This window comes from Uloborus diversus, chromosome 4 (genome assembly GCF_026930045.1).
Source record: "Uloborus diversus isolate 005 chromosome 4, Udiv.v.3.1, whole genome shotgun sequence".
Lineage (NCBI taxonomy): Eukaryota > Metazoa > Arthropoda > Arachnida > Araneae > Uloboridae > Uloborus > Uloborus diversus.
Genome location: NC_072734.1, coordinates 168,658,681 through 168,681,682, shown reverse-complemented (window position 1 = coordinate 168,681,682; position 23,002 = coordinate 168,658,681). Strand labels below are relative to the sequence as shown.

The following is a 23,002-nucleotide window of genomic DNA, read 5'->3' as shown; positions in this document are numbered from 1 at the left end:
TTAACCACTAATATACACCCAATTTGTGTATGAGTATTGTAAAATCCCTATGTGAGCTGATCACTTGATTATTTTTTTGGAAATTCATTATATTTTTAGGAATTATTTATACAGAATAAGAAACTTTTCAGAACTAATAAGATATGCATAATTTGTATGGTACTGGTAAATAATCTCTAACTATATCTTAGATAATTATTAAACAATATATTTAATTACTTTTAAAGTAATGTTTAAAACTAAAATAAATAAAAAATTTTAATTGTCAAAAAAAAAAAAAAAAAAGCATGGTGTAAAAAAGACTGCAATACTGAAAAAAAAAAAGAAAACTCTACCTACTAAAAGCTAACCACCTGTCTAATTTGAACTTTCAAGTTGCACTGTAAGAAGTTGACTTCACAGGTTTCATTATATATGCATTCTTTAGTGAAACTAATCTTGCTTGATGTCAAATGAAAACTGTACTTGGAACTAATTATGCTGGCTTAAACAAAATAATCGATTTAATGCATTTTTCTGTAACAAAATAATTATCTTATTAAAAAGCTGTTGATTATTAATGGCTTTCTTTGTACACTTATAATAATAAAACACTATAAATAAATAAAAATATGAATCTGATTTAATAATGTGTAATTTGCCAAAGTAGAAAAGTAATGATTTAGACATAATTATAACTAATTTCAAAATACAAAGTATTTTTTATCAAAGGAATTAAATAGTAATCATTCTGAGCTACGTATCTGCGGGTCTCAAATGTGTCACAACTGGACGACTGACATTTTTTTCCATTCCAATAGGAATGACAGAATGTTCAGGCTTACCACTGCTGTCCGAGACAACTGTATGTTCTTTATGAACTACCATGTGCTTCTTCAGATTACTGAGCTGATTAAATCCTTTCCCACAAACATTACAAAAAAATGGGCAATTATTGTTATGTATCACTAAATGTTTTCTCAAATTACTAATTTGGTTGAATTTTCTTTTACAAGTGCTGCATTCATAGGGGCATTCGCCGGTGTGTATGATGTTATGCCGTTTCAAAGCAGCCTTAGTCTTAAAAGCTTTATCGCAGTTATTACAAGCATAAGGCCGCACACTGGAATGAACGTACATGTGTCTCCTCATGGTCCCACTTTGCTCGAACTGCTTATTGCATATACTGCAGGAAAATGGCTTAGATGGCGACTTTTCTCCAGTTGTGGTTTCATCGGAAATAGCAACATCAATGTAGCTGTATCTATACCCACATGCTGTGCAATCATACTGGAGATCTTCAATATGGACAAAAGTCCTGCTTTCAAAATTTTGAACAGGTTGTAACTCACTTCCACAAGTAGGACATAGAATTTCAACTGCAATGGACATTACTGGACCACAAAGCTCTCACAATAATACCTGTAAAACAAAATATTCAATGTTTAGCAATGTGGTAAACTGCATTTAGCATAAAAATTTAAATCCAGTACAATTTCAATAAATCTATTTTATAATTAATCCTAGAATTCTCCTTTGCACGATATGAGAGGAGTTCAAATCTTAAATTATCTTAAAGCATATGATAACAAAACAACAGTTTTGTAGCTTTTTGTACACAGAGTTAATTTCTAAGTCTGGAAAGTTTCAATCCAAAACTGGATGAAATGTTCTCAATTGATGCTGAAACACATGAGCTATATTAGTTTTTCTAAAAACTTTTCCACCAAACGTTTGTTGAGACATCTTGAACTAAGATACAACTTCAAGGATATGGTTCAGATTTATCTTCACAAACTATTAGGGTCATTCTCAGAAAAATCAGGACTTAGTGTTTCTGGTTTTTACTATAAAGAATAAAAGTTTAGAAAATAATTCAAGTGAATTAAACACTCCAATACAACTGATGGAATATATTGAAGTTGCTAAATGAGAAAAAAATATTTTATTTATTGTATAAATTTTGGTTACAGAATGTGATTTATCACATTCGTGGCCTGTAACCACTTATCTTTTTTTTTTTCTTCCATATTTTATATTTCATGCACCAAACAAGAAATTAGCCATTTAAGCTACATTTTTATATTTTCGGTCAACAGGGTTCATATTCAATTTCAGAAATAAAATGGAGGAGTTTTGAAGGAGTAAAATGAGGTTTTGAAGGAGTACTAATAGGCTATCATTAAATAATGCCACAATTTTTTTAAACATATTTGACCCCCTCCTCCCTTTATCACAAAGTGTCACACTTTACCTAACTCGTCCTCTTGTTACATGTCATTTTGTTTAACATACTGTTACAATAACTGTGTGATGTCACTTTTTGTCACCCTCTCTCTTCCCCTTGTCTCAACTTCATGAGCCCGTCTTCCCCTCAAGGCATGACATCACTTGTGGATGACCTTTTTTACAATATCAAACTGCAATTTACTAAACAATTGTTTTTTAATACAATCACTGAACATTGTACATCTACTTACGTAGTTTTAAGTATTTAAATAATAATTAGACAACCTGACTCTAGCTGCTGAAAGTGTGATGGAGGGAAAAACAATAATCATAAAACTTGAAAAAATACACAAGCACCATTTAAGCTTGTTTTACTTCACTTATGAAATGTTTGAGTCTTCTAATAAAATGTTCACCTTCAACTTTTAGGACTTAACTACGATCAATTTGTAAATCACATCTTTATGAAAAAAACATAAATGCACAAAATCACTACATTAAAATGGCCCTTGTGACGAAGTTAGTTGTCAATCAGAGTATTGTAAGTTACTTCATAGAGGAAGATTATGTAGTCTTGAACTAAAAAAGAAGGAGTTTTGAAGGAGTTAAAACCAAAATGAAGGAGTTTGAAGGGCCCTTCAAAAAAATTTCCTAAATGAAGGAGTATTGGAGGAGTTTTGAAGGAGCGTACAAACCCTGATCAAGTACACATTTAGTGCACACTTCTCAAAAATTTAGTTAAACTTAATTTTCATATTTATTTAATTGCAAGCTTAATGCTTGTAACCAGAGAAATAGTCACATCTGTGGGCAGAAAAGAAAATGCCAATAAATTCTTCCATGTTGCGGCACCAAACTGTATTGGTTGAAGGATCAACTCTCAAGAAGCCATTTTGTTTAGTGGGACAGAAACAGAAGCTTGCTTTGAGATTTCTGTGACTTTATTCAATGTTTGCGTACTTGATTTAGAAAAAGTAAAGATCAACTCATCACATCTGTGGCTCATAAAGATTTAAAATAACCAGGTAAGATATTACAATAATTCAGCAAATTGATAATAATAAATGTAAAATATTTTTTTCCAAGTTTCAAGTCAAAACTTCAAAAGCACATGTTCTTAAATGTAGAAAATGGTTATTTTTATCACATCCGTAAACATCATATCTGTGGACACAGTTTGTCAATGGATGTGGCACTAACAATGTAATTTTAAAAACAAATATTTTAAAAATTAAAATATTTGCTCGCATGGGCACCCATATTCAAAACTTTAAGGGGGAGGGGGAGGGGGCTCAGATATTTTCCCCGTGGTTTAGCAGGAAAAAATTCCCCATGGAAACCAATTTCAATACAGATTAAATTTATTAAAACTTGAAAATTTTAATTTATTCATTAATGACGGATGAGATGAATAAATGTTTTTACATTTTTGCAAAGAAAAAGTACTAACAGCAAAGAAGTTTTAATTTCTAGGGGGGAGGAAAGGCTTGAGCCAAACTTGCCCCCCCTCCCCTTATGGGCACCCTTGTTTGCTCGCTTGATCTGAATCACTACAATAGCATTATTATTTTAGGATAGATCTAACTCAATCTTAAATACTTTACATATTAGGAGAAATTTTATTTTTTTTTAAATCTGCAGCAAATTTCCTTCTTTTTCTGAAAATGACCCTGAAGATGACTGATGAAACTTAAATGAATTAGGTCGGTTCAGGCTGGCTTATTTAGAAACGAAGAATAATATTAGTTTAACGGAAAGGTTAATTATAAAAGGGAAAAAAAAGTGACATCAAATACAATTAGATAATTCATAAGTACCTAAACAATGAAAACTCAATGTAGTAAAAAAAAGGCACATAAATCCTGCCTGCCATAAAGTATTTTTAGATTGATAAAATGCTTAAAGATTATTGTTTTAGTTATTTTTGGAAACTGGATTGAACAGTTTTTATATCCATTTCTATTTACACACAGTACCTATTAGTTGAAAGGAAAATTTATAAATTTATTTTAATTAAATTTATTAATTTAATTTTTAATTAACTTGATTAGTATGATGTGCCAATTATGGTTAAAGTATTTTATCAGCATGAGGAAATCTTATGAGTTTATATACTCACTGTATTTGATAATAATGTCAGTACATGAAATACACCGCCAGCTCAGTCAATTCCAGCCGAAGATTGCAGTTTTGTTTTTGGCAGAGGCGTAACTTGGCCTCCTGAAGTGGGGGGGGGGGGGGGGACTTTTTTTTCCCAAGAGAAATTTGATTCATATTCTGCCATCCAACTAAAATAATGCAAAATAGTTGTGCTTAGGTTTTGTAATCCTAAAGTACAGATTCCTTTTTCTAAGTTGCGTTGGCTTTAATTCACGAATAACTTCATGAATTAGAAAGTTCAAGGAATTCTAAGTACTTTGGAAATGATTTTTTTTTTTCTTCAGAAGTTGTTTTCCATGATCCTCAGAATGAAGAATCTGTACAGTGTACACACCCTGTAATAAGTGACCTATTCCCTGAACCAAACTGATATTCTATTTCAGAGGCGCAACCAGAAAAAAAGTTTTTAGGGAAGAGGGCACATTGAAAATGAGAAGAAAAATGTAGATCTGATAAGATATGCTTGATTCAGGCAAAAATTTTGCAGTATTTGAGCTTTAAAAACCCAATTTTAGACTTCTTCACTGATGCTAATGGGACAAAAGGTACAGGGGTCTCAGTGGAATTTCTAGAAATTGAAGCCTTAAAAGCGTGATTATAGGCCATATTTGTCGATGTCATGATAACGGATGGAGCTCAAGGTCTGTTCCCGATTGATTTTTTTTATAGGTCGAAATTAATCCCTCCTCCCCCCTGCGTTCGACATAGGTTCTGAAGCTCTTACCTGGTAAAATTTTTTAAATTATGGTGTTAAAAACTAAAGCAATGTTTTATATTCTGCGGCTATCACTTAAAATTTTTGAAAATGTAGTTTAAAAAACCTAATTACTTATGATATTGGAGGAGGACGGTATAGGGACCCTTGGTCGAATATTTTCTGAAATTCAAATTTTAAAACCGAGATTGTAAGGTCATATTTTTTAATATTATGGCCAGTAATTATTTGAAATTAAAGCTTCAAAATGAAATTTTAAGCGATTTTCGATGTTGTTCAGTAACTTTGGGCTTTCCCCTGGAAAATTCGCAAAATTGAAGATCTGAAACATAAAATTCAGATGCTACATAATGCTTCCGGTGTGTCTGTGTGTGTAGGGGGGGGGGGGGACTTCGGAGGAGCAGCATTTTGACCGTGTTTTATTTTTAGATTGAAAAAAAAAAAAAGACGAAATGCTGTGGTGCAGTTTAAAAACATATAAACTATAGGTTGAAATTACTGATTGGTGGTTGAAGACAAGGATACAACTTTTGCATATAATTCATAACAACTGCATTGGTAATATACAAATTACACTTTATTACAGGGGCGTAGCTAAGGGGGGGGTTTTGGGGACAAAACCCCCCCCCCCCCGAAAAGTTAGTCTCAAAAAAAAAAGAGAAAAAGAAGAGAGAAGAAAAAGAAAAAAAAAGAAGAAAAGGAAAAAATTCCAAGCGATTATACATATATATATATATATATATATATATATATATATATATATATATATATATATATATATATATATATATATATATATATATAAAAGAAGTAACCCCCCCCGAAAGTCGGGTCTAGCTACGCCACTGCTTTATTATCGTTTGAAAATAAAATATAGATCATTTGACAAACAATTTAAAACAATCATTTGCTTAAAAATTAGGGAGGAAAAATAATAACTCTGCTCATGGCTCAAAAAACTTAGGGGAGCACTTGCCCCATATAACGCCCCCCCCCCCTCTTAGTTTACGCCAATGGTCCTCGGCTAGAATCGACTGAGTGGGCATCGGTATTTTTGCTTTAGCCCTGGCTATAGGCAGGGGCGGACTGGGGAGGAAATTCGGCCCTGGCTGTTGTCAAATCAACCGGCCCTTGACGGGGGGGGGGGGGGGGGGGGGGTACTGCAGGGAATCTGAAAAACTTGCATTCTTATGCGAGTAAATACCGTAAATAAGCTTTGCAATAGCAATTTTGCAATTTTACGATTATAATTTACAAAATTTTATTAATTATATCATTATATGCCTAACATTAACTGCTGGATCAAAAGAAAATTTATTCTTTTCATGTTGTGTTCCTTTAAATTGATTAAACATGAGAAGGATAACATATTTTAAGAAAAGAAAGGCTTCTCTTCCTCTTCTTTTTTTTTTTTTTTTGGTTTTTTTTTTGAACCATTTTAAAGTATGCAATTAAATTTAAAACAAATGATTAAAAAGCATTATGAACAAAATAAAGAAATATTAAATGCATAGTTATCAAAGAGAATAACATTATTTTTTTTTTCTCAGTTATTACATAAAGTCCACCTCTGTGAAGATTTTTTGCCATTTAGACTTTCCAGATGTACTTTGCAAGAATTATTAGCTGTTTAAGAATATTTATTTATTCTCTCCTTTTGCTTACTCAATGCAAATTTTATCAGAAAACAACAAAAACCACGTTCACTTATATATAAAAGCATTTGTTTTTAAAACCAAGGAGGGCGGGGGGGGGGGGGGGGGGTAATTGCTCTCTCCCCGACCCCCCTAAATGACGGACCTAGTTGCAGTGATATCCACGTTATTTCAACTCTGCACGCCCCTGGAGAAGGGTCCTAGATACATGTTATTATTATTTATGTAGTATCTAAAATAAATCAATGTTACATGAAAAAAAAATGTTGAAGTAGCATGCTTTTTAAGTTTCAATTAACAATAACCAGTGGTAAAAGCAGTAGAGAACAATGATGTACATGCTTTTGATGTATCAACTATAACTCATATCAGTGTGCAATATTTTCAAAGAGTTTTTACATCACATATTTTCCCGAAAAAAATATTTAATCTTCTAACGGAAGTAAAATATAACAAACTAAAGATTAAACTTGTTTTTTAAAATTTACACTATAACACTCTCAAATTTGAATAACCCTGCAAACGACGTGTATTTAAATAGTACGAACATATATTAATAATTTCTGCTGATCTGTAAGAGAATATTTACAGTATATTGTATTGGCTCGAATATGAAATGACTTTGACTTTTTAATTAGAAACTTAAGTAGAAAGACTTTTTTATAAGCCTTCAGCTCTCTATCTTGATTGCTGCTTTTTATAATAATGAGAAAAAAAGTTTTTGTGTTAAGTATACGAGGACTACAAGCTACAAGGCGGCTTTTTCAGTACAAAAGAGTAAGCTTAATCTCATCAAAAACAACCCTGCTGTAAAAATTTCCCCGCCAAGAAAACCTTTAACTTTTCCGCACAAAAAAGAAAGCCTGCATCCTAAACCCAAAAACCCTCAGCCATAAAAAGTTATGATATCTAGTTTGCCCGCCAAGTATCTGCCAAACTATCATCCTCCCTCTTCTCCTTTTTCATCACAGCTACTTCCATTAGAACCTCCTCCCACATTCAACTCCTCAGAAATATGGATAGATCTTTTAAATTGTTTATCTTGTTTGGCGGGAAACTTTTTGCTCACCAAGCAACCACTTAACTTAAGCTTTGAAAGAATTAAGAACCAGAAGCAAACCGCAGGGAGAACGTGAACTGAAAAATAGACTTTAAAAATAACTGATTTCTAACTTTATTGACGTTGATGTTTTAAGCATAGTTAAAATATTGTATGGGAGAAAAAAATATTTTGAAACTTAGTTGAAAACTTCTTATTTGATTTTAACTCACTTTGTCTTTAAATAAAAAACTCTTACATTTTCTAAAGAAAAATTCGGTAGCCTTCGGACCTACAAATTGAATCTGCTTTATTTTTCTTTTTCTTCAAGAATGAGAAAAATTGAAATATTCAACAAATTTGTATTACATCGTTAAAATTGTAAAAACAAATGCCTTACCTGCTAAATTGTTGGGATTCGTTTTCGCAGTCTTCGGCACTCTTTCGAAATACAGCTCGAAATGTTTCTTTTTTTTTTTTTGCATATCTTAAAATTCATTTAAAGTCATACATGATGAAGTAAAAAATATCCTGAGAATGAAATAAAAAAAAGCAAAACTAGCAGAAAAAAGTAAGTAGTATGAGCTAAAAGTTATTTAGATCAGAGAATGATTCTGAGACCTAACCTCTCTCTTCACAACACGCAAAAAAGACCGCCAAATTTATCGGCAGTTGATGAATTCCATTGGAACAGTAACGATTTTCCCCTAGGCTAGAGGGAAAAAAATCAGGGCCTGGGAAAAGACACATTGTCGACAGCTTTATGACGTTTAATTGTAGAAAAAGGATAGTTTGGCATTTCCGCTGTTTTGTATTGGTGTGTACTTCCCACAGTTCTGCTCCTAAGGCCCTGTGCTATATTCCCCTTCTGAGAGTGAGATTCTTAGATAAGATTAACTAGTACTGGTCGCTTTAAAATGAGTATTTTGACAAAAAACCATCGTAAAAAGAAGATATCTTGTACTTCAGATGAATCGAAGGGAATTGGAAAAAGGGGATTTTTATTGCTTTTATTGATTCAAGTGAACGTCAAGTTAAATAAGAAAAAGTAAGTTACGCGACGACCTCACTCCATTCCTGTTGTTTCTTATTTATTACCGTTTTCTTTCTTGTCAAGAGGAACGTCTCTTCGATTAACACCATGTCCCCGCAAGAAAGTGAAAGTTTTAAGTGCTCGATTGTACAAACGACTACCCGTGAAAAGCGGCTGTGAAAATGCCCTGAAGCGAAGCAGTAGAGGTCTCACACAGATGTGAAAGAAATTTTTTTCTTTGAAAGAAAGAGATTTTTTTTTTTTGATTTCCAACACTAAAAAGAGGTTCTAGTTTTATTTAAATTGTAAGTTGCATTTACTTTTTAAAAATAAAACAAATGCTAAATCAACCCCCAGAGTAAATGACATGAAATATCCCCCCCCCCCACACACACAACCTTTACTCAAATAGCAGCAAAAAAAATAAAATAAACGCAAAGGTTGTCATAAAACTCATTAAAAAAATATAAAACTATACATCGTACAAACACACACATAATACACATATATGTATGAAGATGTGTTTATAAGGAGACCCCGGCCACGGCCGCGGGAGTCGAGGCGGACCCCTCCCTTCATGAAACTTGTAAAATTTCTACTGCTTGAACTCCAAACTAGGTCCCTTTGTTTCCGCAGGATCGGCAAGAGGCTATGTCAGCCTAGTCGTAAATCAGAGATCCGGCCCTAGAAAGGGTCCGGATCGGAATGGAAGTAGTATAAGTTTGATAAGTTTTCTGGGGTCCCAGTGGTCAAACTGACAAAGAGCGCGCTTTGGCTCTCGGCGGCCCTGTGTTTCCGACTTGGCCGACATGGTCTCTAGTCGACCCCTACCTCGGCCCCACGAAAAGTTTTTAGGTCCACAGACTTAGATAAAATGAAAAACTTTCTGCAAACACAAATCCTATTTGGAAAATTTTCTGCAAATAATTATTTTGCCTGACTCACCTTGAATAAAAAATTTAATTTGTATTCAAATATGAAAGAGACAAAAAAAAAAAAAAGCTTTAAATCATTTATTTTTTTCTACAATAACATATATAGTTAGTTCTTACTTTTCACCAACTGAAGAAAACTGCCAAAACCATTATTTTTTTTTACACATGTGCTTCAAAAGGCTTTTGGAGAAAGACTTTAACAGAAATAAACTCTGGGATTTTCTTAAAAATTCCATTAAAAAAAATTAAATCAACGTTAGCAGTTTGAAAAGTTTTTTTCTGCAGAGCCAAAAATTTTCTGCGAACGCAGTTCGCGCGTTCGTCTATATTATGCAAGATTGTAGGTCCACCACAATGCTCTAAAACCTTTCTCCGAGTTACCACCGGTAGCCCTTTGGGGCCGTAGCCCGAAAGTTTCGCACCTGTTCGGCGGCCCTCGGAGGGACCGGCCCTTCTGGCATTTGCCCAGATGCCCACATAGCCAGTCCGCCCCTGGCTATAGGGCAATAACTTACTGAATAATGTCAGTATTTGACAGGTGATTACCATTTTCCTCACGTTTTTGATGTTTTCATCCGATTTTTCAGTATTCACTATGTCATGTCAAAAATCTAACAATGGGCCAAATATATAGCTTCTTGGCACGCGCTTTTTGCCCTAATCGAATATTCGATGATAGCACGGAATGCCTCCAAAAATTCCTTACATTTCAAATTTGTTACACAATCATAATCAATGACAAAAGAAATCTCTTTATCAATGCTTCAGCTGTGAGCTATAAATTCCTAGAAAGTTGTAAGCTCATAAAATTAGGAGAAATTGGAATTAATTTCAAAGTTGGAGTTTTGTTTTCATGTGCGAAAAATTCTAGTTGGAGAAATTTGATGAATGAAAATGAATTTCGCAGAGATTCCAGCGAATATTGACTCAAAATAGTTTAACTTCCTGTTGCAACAAAATTATGAACTTACAACACACGAACGAAATTTAACAAGCAAATCTTACAACACATTTTTTTTTTTTTTTTCAAATTCGCTGATGATTAAAAAACAATTTGAATTCGATCGAAGAAAATAGGTAAAAAATATTTTCAGGTGTCTAAATATCAATCTATTTAGTTTTTTTCCTAGCTCCCCTAGAATTCAAAAATTATCACAATTTTCGAGCTTTGTGAACTTTAAATTATTGGCTACCGAACTTACGATTTTTAAAAAAAAAATTTTTAAGCAACTTTTTTAACACTACTTATGACCATGCAAAAGCATCAAGATAAGTTTATATACTTACCATGCTTAAAACTGAAAAGATATTTTATCATTCCAGTTATTTAAACTTCTTTCATACTTGTCAAAAATTCAACACACATGGATAAGATAGGAGGAGTAACAATTTGGCGCATCTTAGACATCTTTTGGAAATAATATGCTAAATTATATCGCTTGAAATACCGTACATGCAAATAGACAGCAATTTTGTAAACTATTTTTTAAAACATAAACAAACATTACCATAAAGTTAGATTTCCCACCAGCCTTTAAAAGATTTCTTCTTCTAGCTTCTCAAGCTGTTAATATAACTTTCTCTTCTTCTCGGAACAAACATGGACGCAGAAGGAAACAAACGTAAACGAAGCAAAAGCCAAGATAGCTGTAGGCATGTTATGCATGACATCGTTGGTGCATGGGGCTTGACGCTAGTCGATTATATTCCGAAGTTAAAATTCAAATCACAAAAAAGGGCACAATAAAAACATTTTTAACCGACTATGAATATTTAGTGTTGAATTCAGAAAAAATGAGCAAGTTTTTGCATCTGATTTTTGTGTATCTTTTCGCTAAGCAGAAGGGCTCCCTAAAGTGGAATATTTAAACAGTAAACCTAAATAATAGTCGGATCTCGATAACTCGAAGCGTATAACTCGACTATTCCTTTATCACAAAGTTTTCCTTGGATCCCAAACTCTTGAAACAGTTGTGAAAACTTCCCATAACTCGAACTACCAATAACTCTAAACGTTTTAGGCGGTCCCTTGGGACTTCGAGTTATCGAAAGTTGCCTTGCCTTATAAGGTTATTTTGCTTGTTAGTTTTATTATATTAAAAGGATTGGGTACTTGCAGTGATTATCAGTAGTTTAAAAGTCGAAAGTAAGAAGATGTAGACCAGACTTTTTAAAAATACTGAATGATGCAGCATAACATTTGTGGCGTACGTCAGACGTCAGAGAGCACAAATCCTAACTTTCTTCCCGAACCTTGAGGTCCTTTTGATTCAGTGGTTAAAGCACTCAGTTAGCAACACAAAGGTCCGTGGTTCAAATTCCGACCCGGACAATCCTCCACATCGTCCACCGTCCACGTAATGATGACCCGTACGCCACACATTTAACGAAATGTGAATAAATTTAGGTTTATTAATTGAAGATAACAGGGCTAAAAGTCTGCCTTCTTCATCTTTTTTGAGTTGGCTTACATCTGCCTCTTGTGACATGCTGGGTATATTCGAAAAAAAAAAAAAAAAAAAAAAAAAAAAAAAAAAAAAAGCTGCCGGTTTACTTGGAATCGCACAACTCCGTAGGCGGTTGGTGCACCAAAAAAAAAAAAAAAAAAAGAAAAGAACAATCACGAGTGTGTGTGTGCATTGGCGGCTGGTGCACCAAAAAAGTGGGTTCTCAAAAGTAATGCGGGTGGGGAGGAGGGGGAATTAGGTGGGCAGTTCCTTAAAAACTAACTTTTTCATATGGAAATTGAGTATACTGTAGGATTTCAACGTCATTAAGGATTAAATGTCTCAAAAAATTGGAGACAGAGCCTCAAAATAGGAATGGATGGTCGTCACAGTACTCACACTCTCTTTCTTCCAACTCAAAGTTCCACTTGAATTTTTATGAAATAAAATCATGAGAAAAATATTTAAAGCGCGCTTATTTCGTATATTCTTCCTTCTTTAAACACGTGAACCGATCAACACTCATTTTCCAATCGATCGTTAAATTCGAACTTAGAAAAGTAGGAACCCTTTACTTTCGAACGTGAGGTGACGGCGGTTACCCCCTCCCCCCCTCACGTACGAATCACCTATGCGCGTATGTGTATTATGAACACAATCATCCAGGAGGATCGGATTCTGATGGAGTGGTGGACAGTACCGCTGTCAAGGGAAAACAATAAGCAATTTGTGATTCCTCAAAAGAAAAGGGAGGAGGGGTCAAATAAACTGCAGAGAGGGAAGGGAGATTAGGTGGACGGTGTCCCTAAAGCCAATTCTTTTTTTAAAGACTGGAAAGCTGAATATTAATTTCTTCTTTCTCTGGTTTTTACTGGGAAAGTAGGCTAAAAAAGCTTGAAAGAAAGCTTAATGCATCTTGAAAATATTGCGAGAAAAAAAAAATAAAATAATACATATATATGTGTGTATATATATCTAATTTGAATTCTGACACTTTGAATTCGAATTATGTTTTTCGCAGTCACGAGTTGCGACAGGATCCTACTCATTGGAGGCAATTGTTTCTAGAAACGGCTCATGTCCTCCCAAGCCTGCCCCTCCTCCTGGGTGGTTACGTGTGTGCATGTGTGTAAGGACTTGTTTGTGTGTAGACGTGTGTGTATGTAGGAGTGTGTGTATGCAGGACATGGACGCCACCGCCTAGGAGGAAGGGATTCCGGTGGGCAGTGCTGCTAGTGGAGGATAGGATCAGAGGAGCAGCTCCGTCCTCCGGTAGATGGCGGTGCTGCAGAGGCCCCTGGTCCATTCTGAAAAAGGAACCGGACATCAAGGACGATCAAATAAAAGCAATAAGCAATCGTGATTGCTCAAAAAAAATAAAATAATAAAAAAGGAACCGGATATCAAGGACGGTCAAATAAAAGCAATAAGCAATCGTGATTGTTCAAAAAATAAATAAATGAATAAATAAAAATAATAATAATAATAATAATGATAATTAAATAAATATCGAAAAATTAAAAATTAGAAAGTAGGGTATTGAGATTGGGAAAATTGTCTGTCGATCTGTCTGTCTGTCCCCCCCCCCCCCCTTGAGTGAGTAGTCCGATTCGAACAAATTTTTTTTGGTCGAAAGATCTCGGCGAAAATACCTGATTCCTATATTTCACTTTTTGATCTGAACTATTTTTCGTTCAATTTTGAACAGTTCAAGGAAACTTAACATTAGCGCCTACGAGGAAATTCAAGGCAATCCCGAACTGGAGGCAAATTTGCTTCAAACAAACTTTGTGGGAAAAAGCTTTTGATGGAAAACATGTACATAAAATATCTTTTTGAGTTGAACAATTTTCCGCTCAATTTTGAACAGTTCAAATGCCTTAACATTATAGCGCCTACGGGAAAACTGAAAGTCAATGCCAATTCCGCACTTGAAGGCGGATTTACTTCAAACAAATTTTGTTAGAAATAGCTCCAGACGACAAACTTCCGACTCCGAGTATTTTGGGGCACCTGACTCCGGCCCCTGTGCCCGAAAATTTGTCGGACTCCGACTCTGAATTCGTAGCTTTGGCAAAAATTTATACACGGAAGAAAATGACTGACTCCGACTGTTGGATATTCGACTCCGACTCTGACTCCTTTATCCCGAAATAAGTCCAACTCCGACTCCGCAAATATTGGCAGAGTTGCGGACTCTAAGGGAAATGGCCGATTCCAACTCCGAGTCTTTGAATTTATTACTTTCGACCCCCCGAATCTGACTCTTTTATCCCAAAATGAGATTGCCTCCGACACTGACTCCACAGCTATGGTATTTACTGTGGAATAATTATTGTTAATATGATTTGTTTTTATTTTCACTCTAAAGTTTTAATTTATGTATTCAGTTTTTGGCGGAGAAAATCGGAGTCCTTTATGTTTCTACTTAAAAATATGCGCAGTACGATTTTTTTTTCGACAATGAAAATTATTTCTTTAGTTGACATTTTGTTGTTTATATTTCTTTTTGAAATTTTATTAATTCATTTTTAAAATTACTTCTTGGCAACGGGGGAAAAACAAACGATTTTTTTTTTTTTTGATATGATGTATTTATTTTTTTGAGTTTATTACACTCCTGTTTGTGAAAATTGCAACACCACGAAGGACTTATGCGAGTGAGCTGAAAATTGCAGGAAATGTAAAGTAGGGCATGATATGCAAATAATTAGAATTGCAGACGGGTAGCGCATGCGTATGCTGAGCAGCGCCCTCTGAACGGCGGATCGAACCAAATATAAATAGACGGCTGTAGCGAGGCGTGTATGATTATCGGTGGTTATATGCTAGAGTAAACGTTAACTAAATCTTTACTCTTCCTCTTCGACGAAACAAAGCGAAATTTAAGTAAATTGTGCAGTTTAAACGAGGCAGAATCGTCAGTCTTCGTGAAGCTGGATTGTCTTACCGTGCGGTAGCCGCTCGTGTGCAGCGTAACAGCAGCACAATCATGCGTGTTTGGAAGCAGTGGACGGACGAGGGTCGGACAGCTCGCGGAAATCCGGGAGTGGACCCGAAAATGTGACGTCAGCTCGCGATGACAGACACCTGGTGCGTATGGCGCTGACGGACCGTACAGCTTCTTCCAGACGATTGACAGCACAGTGGTCAACAGCTACAGGTGTTTCATTGTGTGCTTCATCAATTCGAAGACGTCTGCTGCAGCGTGGGCTGCGCGCAAGGATTCCTTTATACGGGATTCCTCTCACGCAAAACCATCGCTGCCTGCGGCTACAAAGGGCCAATGTGCATAGGAGCTGGCGTGCTGATGGGCAGCAGGTCGTCTTTTCTGACGAATCCCGCTTCAATTTGTGACACCATGATGGCCGAATTCGTGTCAGGCGATATGCCGGTGAACGGCACATTCCGGAGTGCATTATCGAAAGCCACAGTGGACGAACACCATGAGTTATGGTTTGGGGTGCCATCGCATATCATGGACGATCACAATTGCTACGAATTATGGGCAATTTGAACAGTATCCGATACATAAACGAAATTTTACAGCCCCAAGCTATTCCTTTCCTGCAAGCATTTCCAGCGGCTGTATTCCAGCAGGATAATGCCCGTTCACATGTCGCCAGGACTGTCAATCCTACCTTGATTCGCAGCAGGTACAACTTCTTCCTTAGCCTGCATATTTCCGGATATGTCACCGATTGAACATGTGTGGGATTTCGTTGAGAGGCGTCTCGCTCGTGATCCTCGTCCTGTTGCTTCGACAGACGACCTTTTATTGCGCACCACGAACAGTATGGAATACTCTTCCGCAGGCAGATATTCAAACTTTGTTTCACTCCATGCCGAGTCGTGTAGCAGCTCTTATTGCGGCGCGTGGTGGCCACACAAAATACTAATTTCTATCTCTTTTAATTGTTTGTTTGGTATGAAAATGTAATCATTTAGTACCATTACCCCTCAACTGTATATTAAATTTTCAACTATAATGCTTCCTTCATTGGTGTTGCAATTTTCACAAACAGGAGTGTAATTTTAACTCTTTTTTTTTTTTTTTTTGAAAGCGGCTAAAGATTTTTTATTTTTTTTTAAATGGAATATAATGTATTTGCTGCTTTGTTTAAAAGGTACTGCTACTTTATTTGTTCGTTTATTTATTTTTACGCATCTAATTCTTTAGATGAGCAAGGCATATTTCATTTCTAGAAATCGACTTTAAATATTTTTAAAAATATGGTATAAATAGTTTGCAGTTTTAGCTAATTTTGAGAATTTTGATCAGATACTAGAGAGTCGATATTGGTATACGGGAAAGTAGGCTCGTTTAATTCTGGACACAGCTTCTTGTTTCTAATTTATATGGTCTTAAAAATGTATTCTAGACAATCTTTGCTAATGCTAGGGTGGAAAAACGACCTGGAGGGCGCTTTCCTCGACCATTTTTCGAAATTGAAACTTGAAAACCACAATTTTTATGTTTTCTCCAATACGTTAATTGTTCGGGTTTTGGGGTTTTTCCTCGAAATTTTTTCAAAATTGTTGTTTAAAAACGCAGTTTTAGACGATATTCGGTGATGTTAAGGAGAAAAGAAATCCAGAGGCCTCCTCCCGGAATTTTTTCGAAATTGGAGTACCAAAAACAATTTCATTCGACATTTAATGATGTTAGGGGTGAGTTTTCGGGAACTTTACCCCAGTACTTCTTCGAAGTTTAAGGCCTTGAACGAAATTTAAGACTATTCTAAATTATATTGGCGAGGGGGAGGGGGGGGGGGTGGAAGCTCATTCATAAAATTTTCGAAGTTAATTGTTAAAACGGAAATTTAGACGCTCTTTGGTGATGTTACTGGGACGAGAGATTCGGACGAGAGGTCTTCAGCAATTTTCCGATATTAAAATTCCAGAATCGCAATTTTAGATAACTAGTTAACCCACGCGAAGCATTTGCTCTCAAATGGGGAATTTTCTGATTCCAATGTAACCTCGAGATGCTATAGACTGAAACAATGCGTAGTGAAGCAGCAAAATAAATTGAAACTTACGCTTCTACAAAGTTAAACTGCGATTTATCCTGTTAAAATCAATGTTTTTTCTCCTGATTTTAACAACAACAGATACTGCCCGCCTCTGGTTGGTTGAGCTCTGTTGGCCGGCGGATTAAACAATTCCATTTGCTGAAATAGGGGTGAGGAAAAATGGCTGAAGGTCGAAAGGCTTGATGGTAGCCCAACACTGAGCGGAAAATTCCTCTTACTGTTTGCTCTCCCTTGAAAGAAATGAACTTGCTCAAGGTCACAGCTCAACTTCTCTGAGGCAAACAGTATACATCTTAGGATTCTATACCTCAGAGACAGAGGAACGTAAGTCACATTATGATAATATTACAGTAGAGAGGAAAAACTTTTTTCTCTGCAAATTGATGGGACACGCGCTCTTTTCACTGATAAAAAATTGAAAGATATTTATGTGTAAGAAAATACATTCATGGCTCAATGCGAATAGGCTTTTACATAAGATGCACTAATAAACAGAAAATCGCAATTTTCGGACTTACGTCCTTCTGGTTCTGAGGTACAGAAATCTGCTATGAGTATAATTTTGCATATTAATGGAAAATTCTGCTGAAGAAAAACATACTGAAACGATATTTTGCGACCAAGATTTGAACATCCTTTCCCTCATTAGCACAGTGCTTTATCCAATCGAGACAGTGTGTCTTCCTCTCGGTTGCTATTCATTGAAGTAATGACTGATTTAGAAAAAAAAGAAAAAAAAGAAAATGAAAAAGAAAGAAAGAAAGAAAAAAAGCAGTTTTTTTGACAAAAATAACCAAGCAGTTTTTACACCATGGATTTTTTTTTCGTCATTAGCAGATATGATAAGCTTCAAAACGATGGGGTAAATCATGGAATTTGATAAATGAATAAATTAAATCTCCTGTAGCGACAGAACAACAGGCTAGAGAAATATTATATAAGATGTTCAATGATGTTATCAGGGTGTTTGGAGACTCTTCCCGGAAATATTATCAGAATTTATGTTCTAAACGGGAAGTCTTTGGAGATATTAGAGGTACGAAAAATTTGGGACCTTCAGAATTTTCCCAAAGTCCTAAAAACGGAATTTTAGACGATCTTTAATGATGGGGCAGGCTGTTTTTCGAGGGTTTGGGCTGGGGCGCACTCCTAGAAGTTTTTTGAAATCGAAGTTCTTAAGTAATTGTAAGCCGTTTTTGATGGCGATCAGAGAGAGGTAAGGAGACTTTTTCAAAATCAAAGTTTCAAAATCGTTCTTCAATAGGCTCAGTTTGATGGCGTAAAATAAGGAGATAGAGTTTGGGATCTCTCTCCCTTCCCCCTTTTCTTTGGCAATGTCACTATCGTTTTTACTTGATTAAATTATTGATTAAAATGTTCTAAAAAAACTCTCCGCTAGTTTTTCTTTTCCAAAATTATTTGAGTGCTTTGGTTTTTCCATAATGAAATTTTCAATTTCCAGTCTTATATTTTTTATTTGTTTGACATACAAGCGTTTGCGGCCCCCGTCAAAAAAAAAAAAAAAAAAAAAACTGTCAACATTTTGAACTTATATGGTACTGTTCAGACTTATCTTAGTTTTTACACTTTCTTTTGTTTTAAATGTCATGTCTCCTGAATATCGATATAAAAATTTTGTTTATTTCGCCTTTTATATTTAAACACTTAAAACTAGTGGTGTGACTATAGTCGTGACATTTTTTAAATATTGCCTTATTCTGTTTCAACTTTTCCTCTATTGAAAACGTATTTCGGCGGCACATATATTTTTCTCTGTTTAACCGCGGTTTTCATAATGTTATTTCTTCACAAAAAAAAAAAAAGAAAAAAAAGAAAGGAAAAAAAAAACATTGAAATTTAAAAATGCCGGTAGCTCCTATGAAGTTATGTTTGTTTACCTATTCATTTTTTATTTGACTGACGCTTGTGATTTAAGTTTGTACTTAATATACACTAAACACATTCTTTTCGTTAAAAAATGTTCGAAAAGTTTGTTTCAGCGTCCCTCAGTTAGGTAAATCATAATGCAGAACCTTGGATGTTCCTAAATAGTACTGATTAAGATTGCATTTACTTTCACAATTTCGCAGAAAAAAAACCCTTTTTGACACCCTTATTCAATTTGTTCATTTATTATTTCTATTCAATGTTCTTAAAATATCGAAGGTTTCCTTTCTACTTTTTTTTTCATCACTAAAATGAAACGGGGGGGGGGGGGGGAGTAGCAAAACCCTTTTTTGCGACGGCCCGGGTGCTCCCCCCCCCCAAAAAAAAAATGTTTGGTCACTCTCCGGCTCCGCCAATGGTTGCTTCCGACGTTCTTAAAATATTTTTAATGAAAAAGTCATATCTAAAAAAATAACACATTTATAAGCGGTGAATGAGAGCAAATCCTATACTATTTCTGCACTGTTGATAAGAAGAAACTTGTTTTTCATAGGCAATCTGCAGTTGCATTTTTTGAGAATTTGATGCCAAAAAAATTGCAGAAAGTGAAACTGAATCCTCTTCATTTCCTTAATGTATTTAAAGATAGCCTAAAACGTTTTTTTTTAGACTTCAATGTCGAAATTTTTCCTGAGAAACCTCTTCAAATCTTCTCTATTTCCTTGAAGTCACGAAAAATGTTCGGAAATTGCACTTTTAAGTGTTCAATTTTGAAAAATTGAGGCGAGAGGCCGCCACGACCATCAGGGTCTCGAATGGTGTACGAAAATGTTTATGATAAATGTTATACAAAGTTCTGTAATAGACAAAGCCGCACCCAAAAATACATTTCGACGGGTTCTCAAGCATGTAAATCCACCGCTGCCAAACCCTCCAATATCCTCAGAGATAGTTTAAATTTGACTTCTATTTTGGAAAAAACTCGGGGGGTGACACTTGCTTTTCTTAAATGCAAATTTGAAATGAAATGAAAACATAAAAAACTAAGCATAATTTCACACACAAAAAGAATTACCGCATCCAAAGGTGCCCAGCAAGAGGGAGTCACGGGGGGCGGGTAGGGGGGGTATTTTCCTCTTTTTCTGGGGAGAGGCTCTTGCTTGATGGGAGGGTCTTCGCGATATTTAAGGCGGTACACCCTTGCTGTTAGGAGGGCACCCCTGACCGCATCAATAACGATCATTTCAGGAGGGGCCCGGGCCCAGTGGGCCCCCCTTGGCTGTGCACTGACCTTCCCCCTCAGATAAATTGTGGATGCGCCAGTGTTTATTAACCTTCTCTCTTTTTAGTTATTAATAATTTCTTTTATTTCTCTCCAAAAATTAGGTTAACCTATTTCGAGTTAGGGTCAGTGAAGCCATTTTAAAAGGAAACGAAAATGCGCTTAATGTGTCACTTAAAGGTGAATTTTGTTCACTAAATAGATTGTCATACATTTTAACTCAGGATTGTTAATTGAGGGAAAAGAAAAGTGAAAATAGTTAAAAAACGAGTCTTATTTTTATACAACGCTCTGCTGAATAGTAAAATTACAGCCATCATCAGGTCAATGGCTGGAAAGTGACGTCACAGGAAAATGTGCTTTCCCTTCAGTTCGCTTTCAGCCTTACGGTCAGTGTGTTCAGCCGAGTTTTGTTGAATTCTGAAGAGAATTTGTTATTTTTCCTTCGAAAATGAGTAATTGCTGCTACTCAGATCTTAATAGTAATGATAAGGCTATAGATTGACGTGCAGCTAATCAGTTTGTAACTTATCACTCGCAGATTAGATGAACTATTTTGATGAGAATAAATGAGAAATACTATTTTCATTATTTTTGCTGAATACACCTTGCAGGATATTGCAGGAGTTGCGCACCAAATTCTTTAGCAAGCCGGTGAGTAATCCAATTCAAATTTAATTAATACTTTCACGACAATGTTTTAATCGAGCACTATAATAAGATTTTTCTTATGAAATCATTTTTTGAGCATTTTTATTATACTTGGGGCCTGTTTGTCACGGAGTAATCTGAGGCCTGGTTTTCCTTATATCTCTGCAACTAGATCACTTAAAGACTTTCACTAAATGATTTGCTTCATCTTAAGGTACAACTTAGAGCTGAAAAATTAAAGTTCTAAAATAAAATAGTTATTTCGGTTAGGATGAAAAACAGCAAATTTCAAGTACTTTCTCCAATAAAAGTTTAAATATAAAACCTATTGTTACAAATTTTGCTGCCTTGCAACAGTAATGTTAAAAGCAATCATAATGAAAATTTTGAATCAAGGTTTCTCTGAAGCAAGTCTGAAATTAGCAAGCATAAATGCTAGAGAGGAACAAGGATTAAATTTTAGTGCCAATTGCTTAAAGTTTAGACACGTATATAGGTTTTTTTCCCCTTTTAGTACCGAGCATTTATGTATGGAAAAATAAGGTGAAGTTTCGTGAGGGTAAAGTTATTCTATTTCTGAAATACATTTACACTAAAAAGAATAAAATAACAGATTTTTTTAAAAAATACTAAGATCTTTTCATAATGCACTCAAAAGGACAAAATAACTTTTCTGGGTCAGAAAGGACAATTTAAGTATTCCTGTAGTTTACGAAAATTCCAAAAAAATGACACCACAAACGAAGAAAAGTGCGGTTCTAGTTATTACAAACCAAACTTTCCCAATAAAAAAAATATACATGTTTCAACACTCAAAGTTATGATTGAAAGTTTGACAATGATAAGAAATTCTCTTCATGACTATAGAGCCGCCGCACTTTTCTTCGTTTGTGGTGTCATTTTCTTAGAATTTTCGAAAACTACAGGAATACTTAAATTGTCCTTTCTGACCCAGAAAAGTTATTTTGGCTTTTTGAGTGCATTATGAAAAGTGCTTAGTATTTTTTAAAAAATTCTGGTATTTATTTTCCATTTCTAATTTTAATAAACGGCAGTTGTAACATTTTAATGTATTTATTCTATTTCATTGTCCGTCAGATAAAATGTGTTTGCTGATAGAATGATATGTGTAATGATTTAAACGTTCTCAGATAGTGGAATCTAGAAGTTAGAGCAATTTTTGTCGCTTTTGGTTTATCTACAACGAAAAGAGAAAGTTCAGCGTTATTTTTTAGTTTTTTTCATGCCTTTCTTTTATTTTCAACTTCAACCTATAACATGGATCAGTTACAGTGGCGGATCCAGACGAGGCTGCTAGGAGGGGCGAATGACTAATGGGGGGGGGGGGGGGGGAGTGACTAACTAAAATATTTTTTTAAGTTTGAAAACTGAAGCACACATTTTTTTTTTCATTATTTTTATCTTTACAATATTTGCAATTAAAAGAGTTTCATTGAATGTATGAGTGCTTTGAGTACAAAGAATGAAAAGTTAAAACATTATAAAAAAGGGGTGGGGGGGGGGGAGAGGAGGGGGATAAGTGCGGCAGGCTTCAACAGTGCAATTGTTGGTCATCTTTGGTGACATGAAGGGAAGAGTTGGGATTCAGTTACATTTCGATTTTGAAACTCCGAAATACTTTTTTAGAGGACCTTTAATAAAGCTTGGGAAAGGGCGGTTCGGCGGCTTTTCCCTATAAAAAAATTCGGAAATAAAGTCTTAAAGTGCAGTTGTGACACTAAGCGAAAGCATGGAGTTCAGAACTCTCCCCTTGAAATGCGTTGATATTGAAGTTCCAGAAACGCTATTTTAGATTTTTTTTTGTGATGTTAGGCAGAGAGAGAATATGTGGACCTCCTTCGGAGTTTTTTCGGAACTGGAGTCTTAAAAAACGTGATTATATAATCCGACTTTGCTAATGTTATGGGAAGAGATAGGTTCAAGGAATCTTCCT

General features: G+C 35.2%; 1 protein-coding gene across 1 annotated transcript; it reads right to left on the bottom strand.

Annotated features, from left to right (window-relative positions):
• Positions 1–319: 319 nt before the first annotated feature.
• LOC129221420 (zinc finger protein 430-like) lies at positions 320–11,353 on the bottom strand. The gene is made up of 2 exons (XM_054855906.1): positions 11,254–11,353; positions 320–1,401 (listed from the first exon to the last, which is right to left on the bottom strand). Exon 2 carries the CDS (start codon positions 1,369–1,371, stop codon positions 736–738), a length of 636 nt encoding a protein of 211 aa, XP_054711881.1. The 5' UTR covers positions 1,372–1,401; positions 11,254–11,353; the 3' UTR covers positions 320–735.
• Between the last annotated feature and the right edge of the window lie 11,649 nt (positions 11,354–23,002).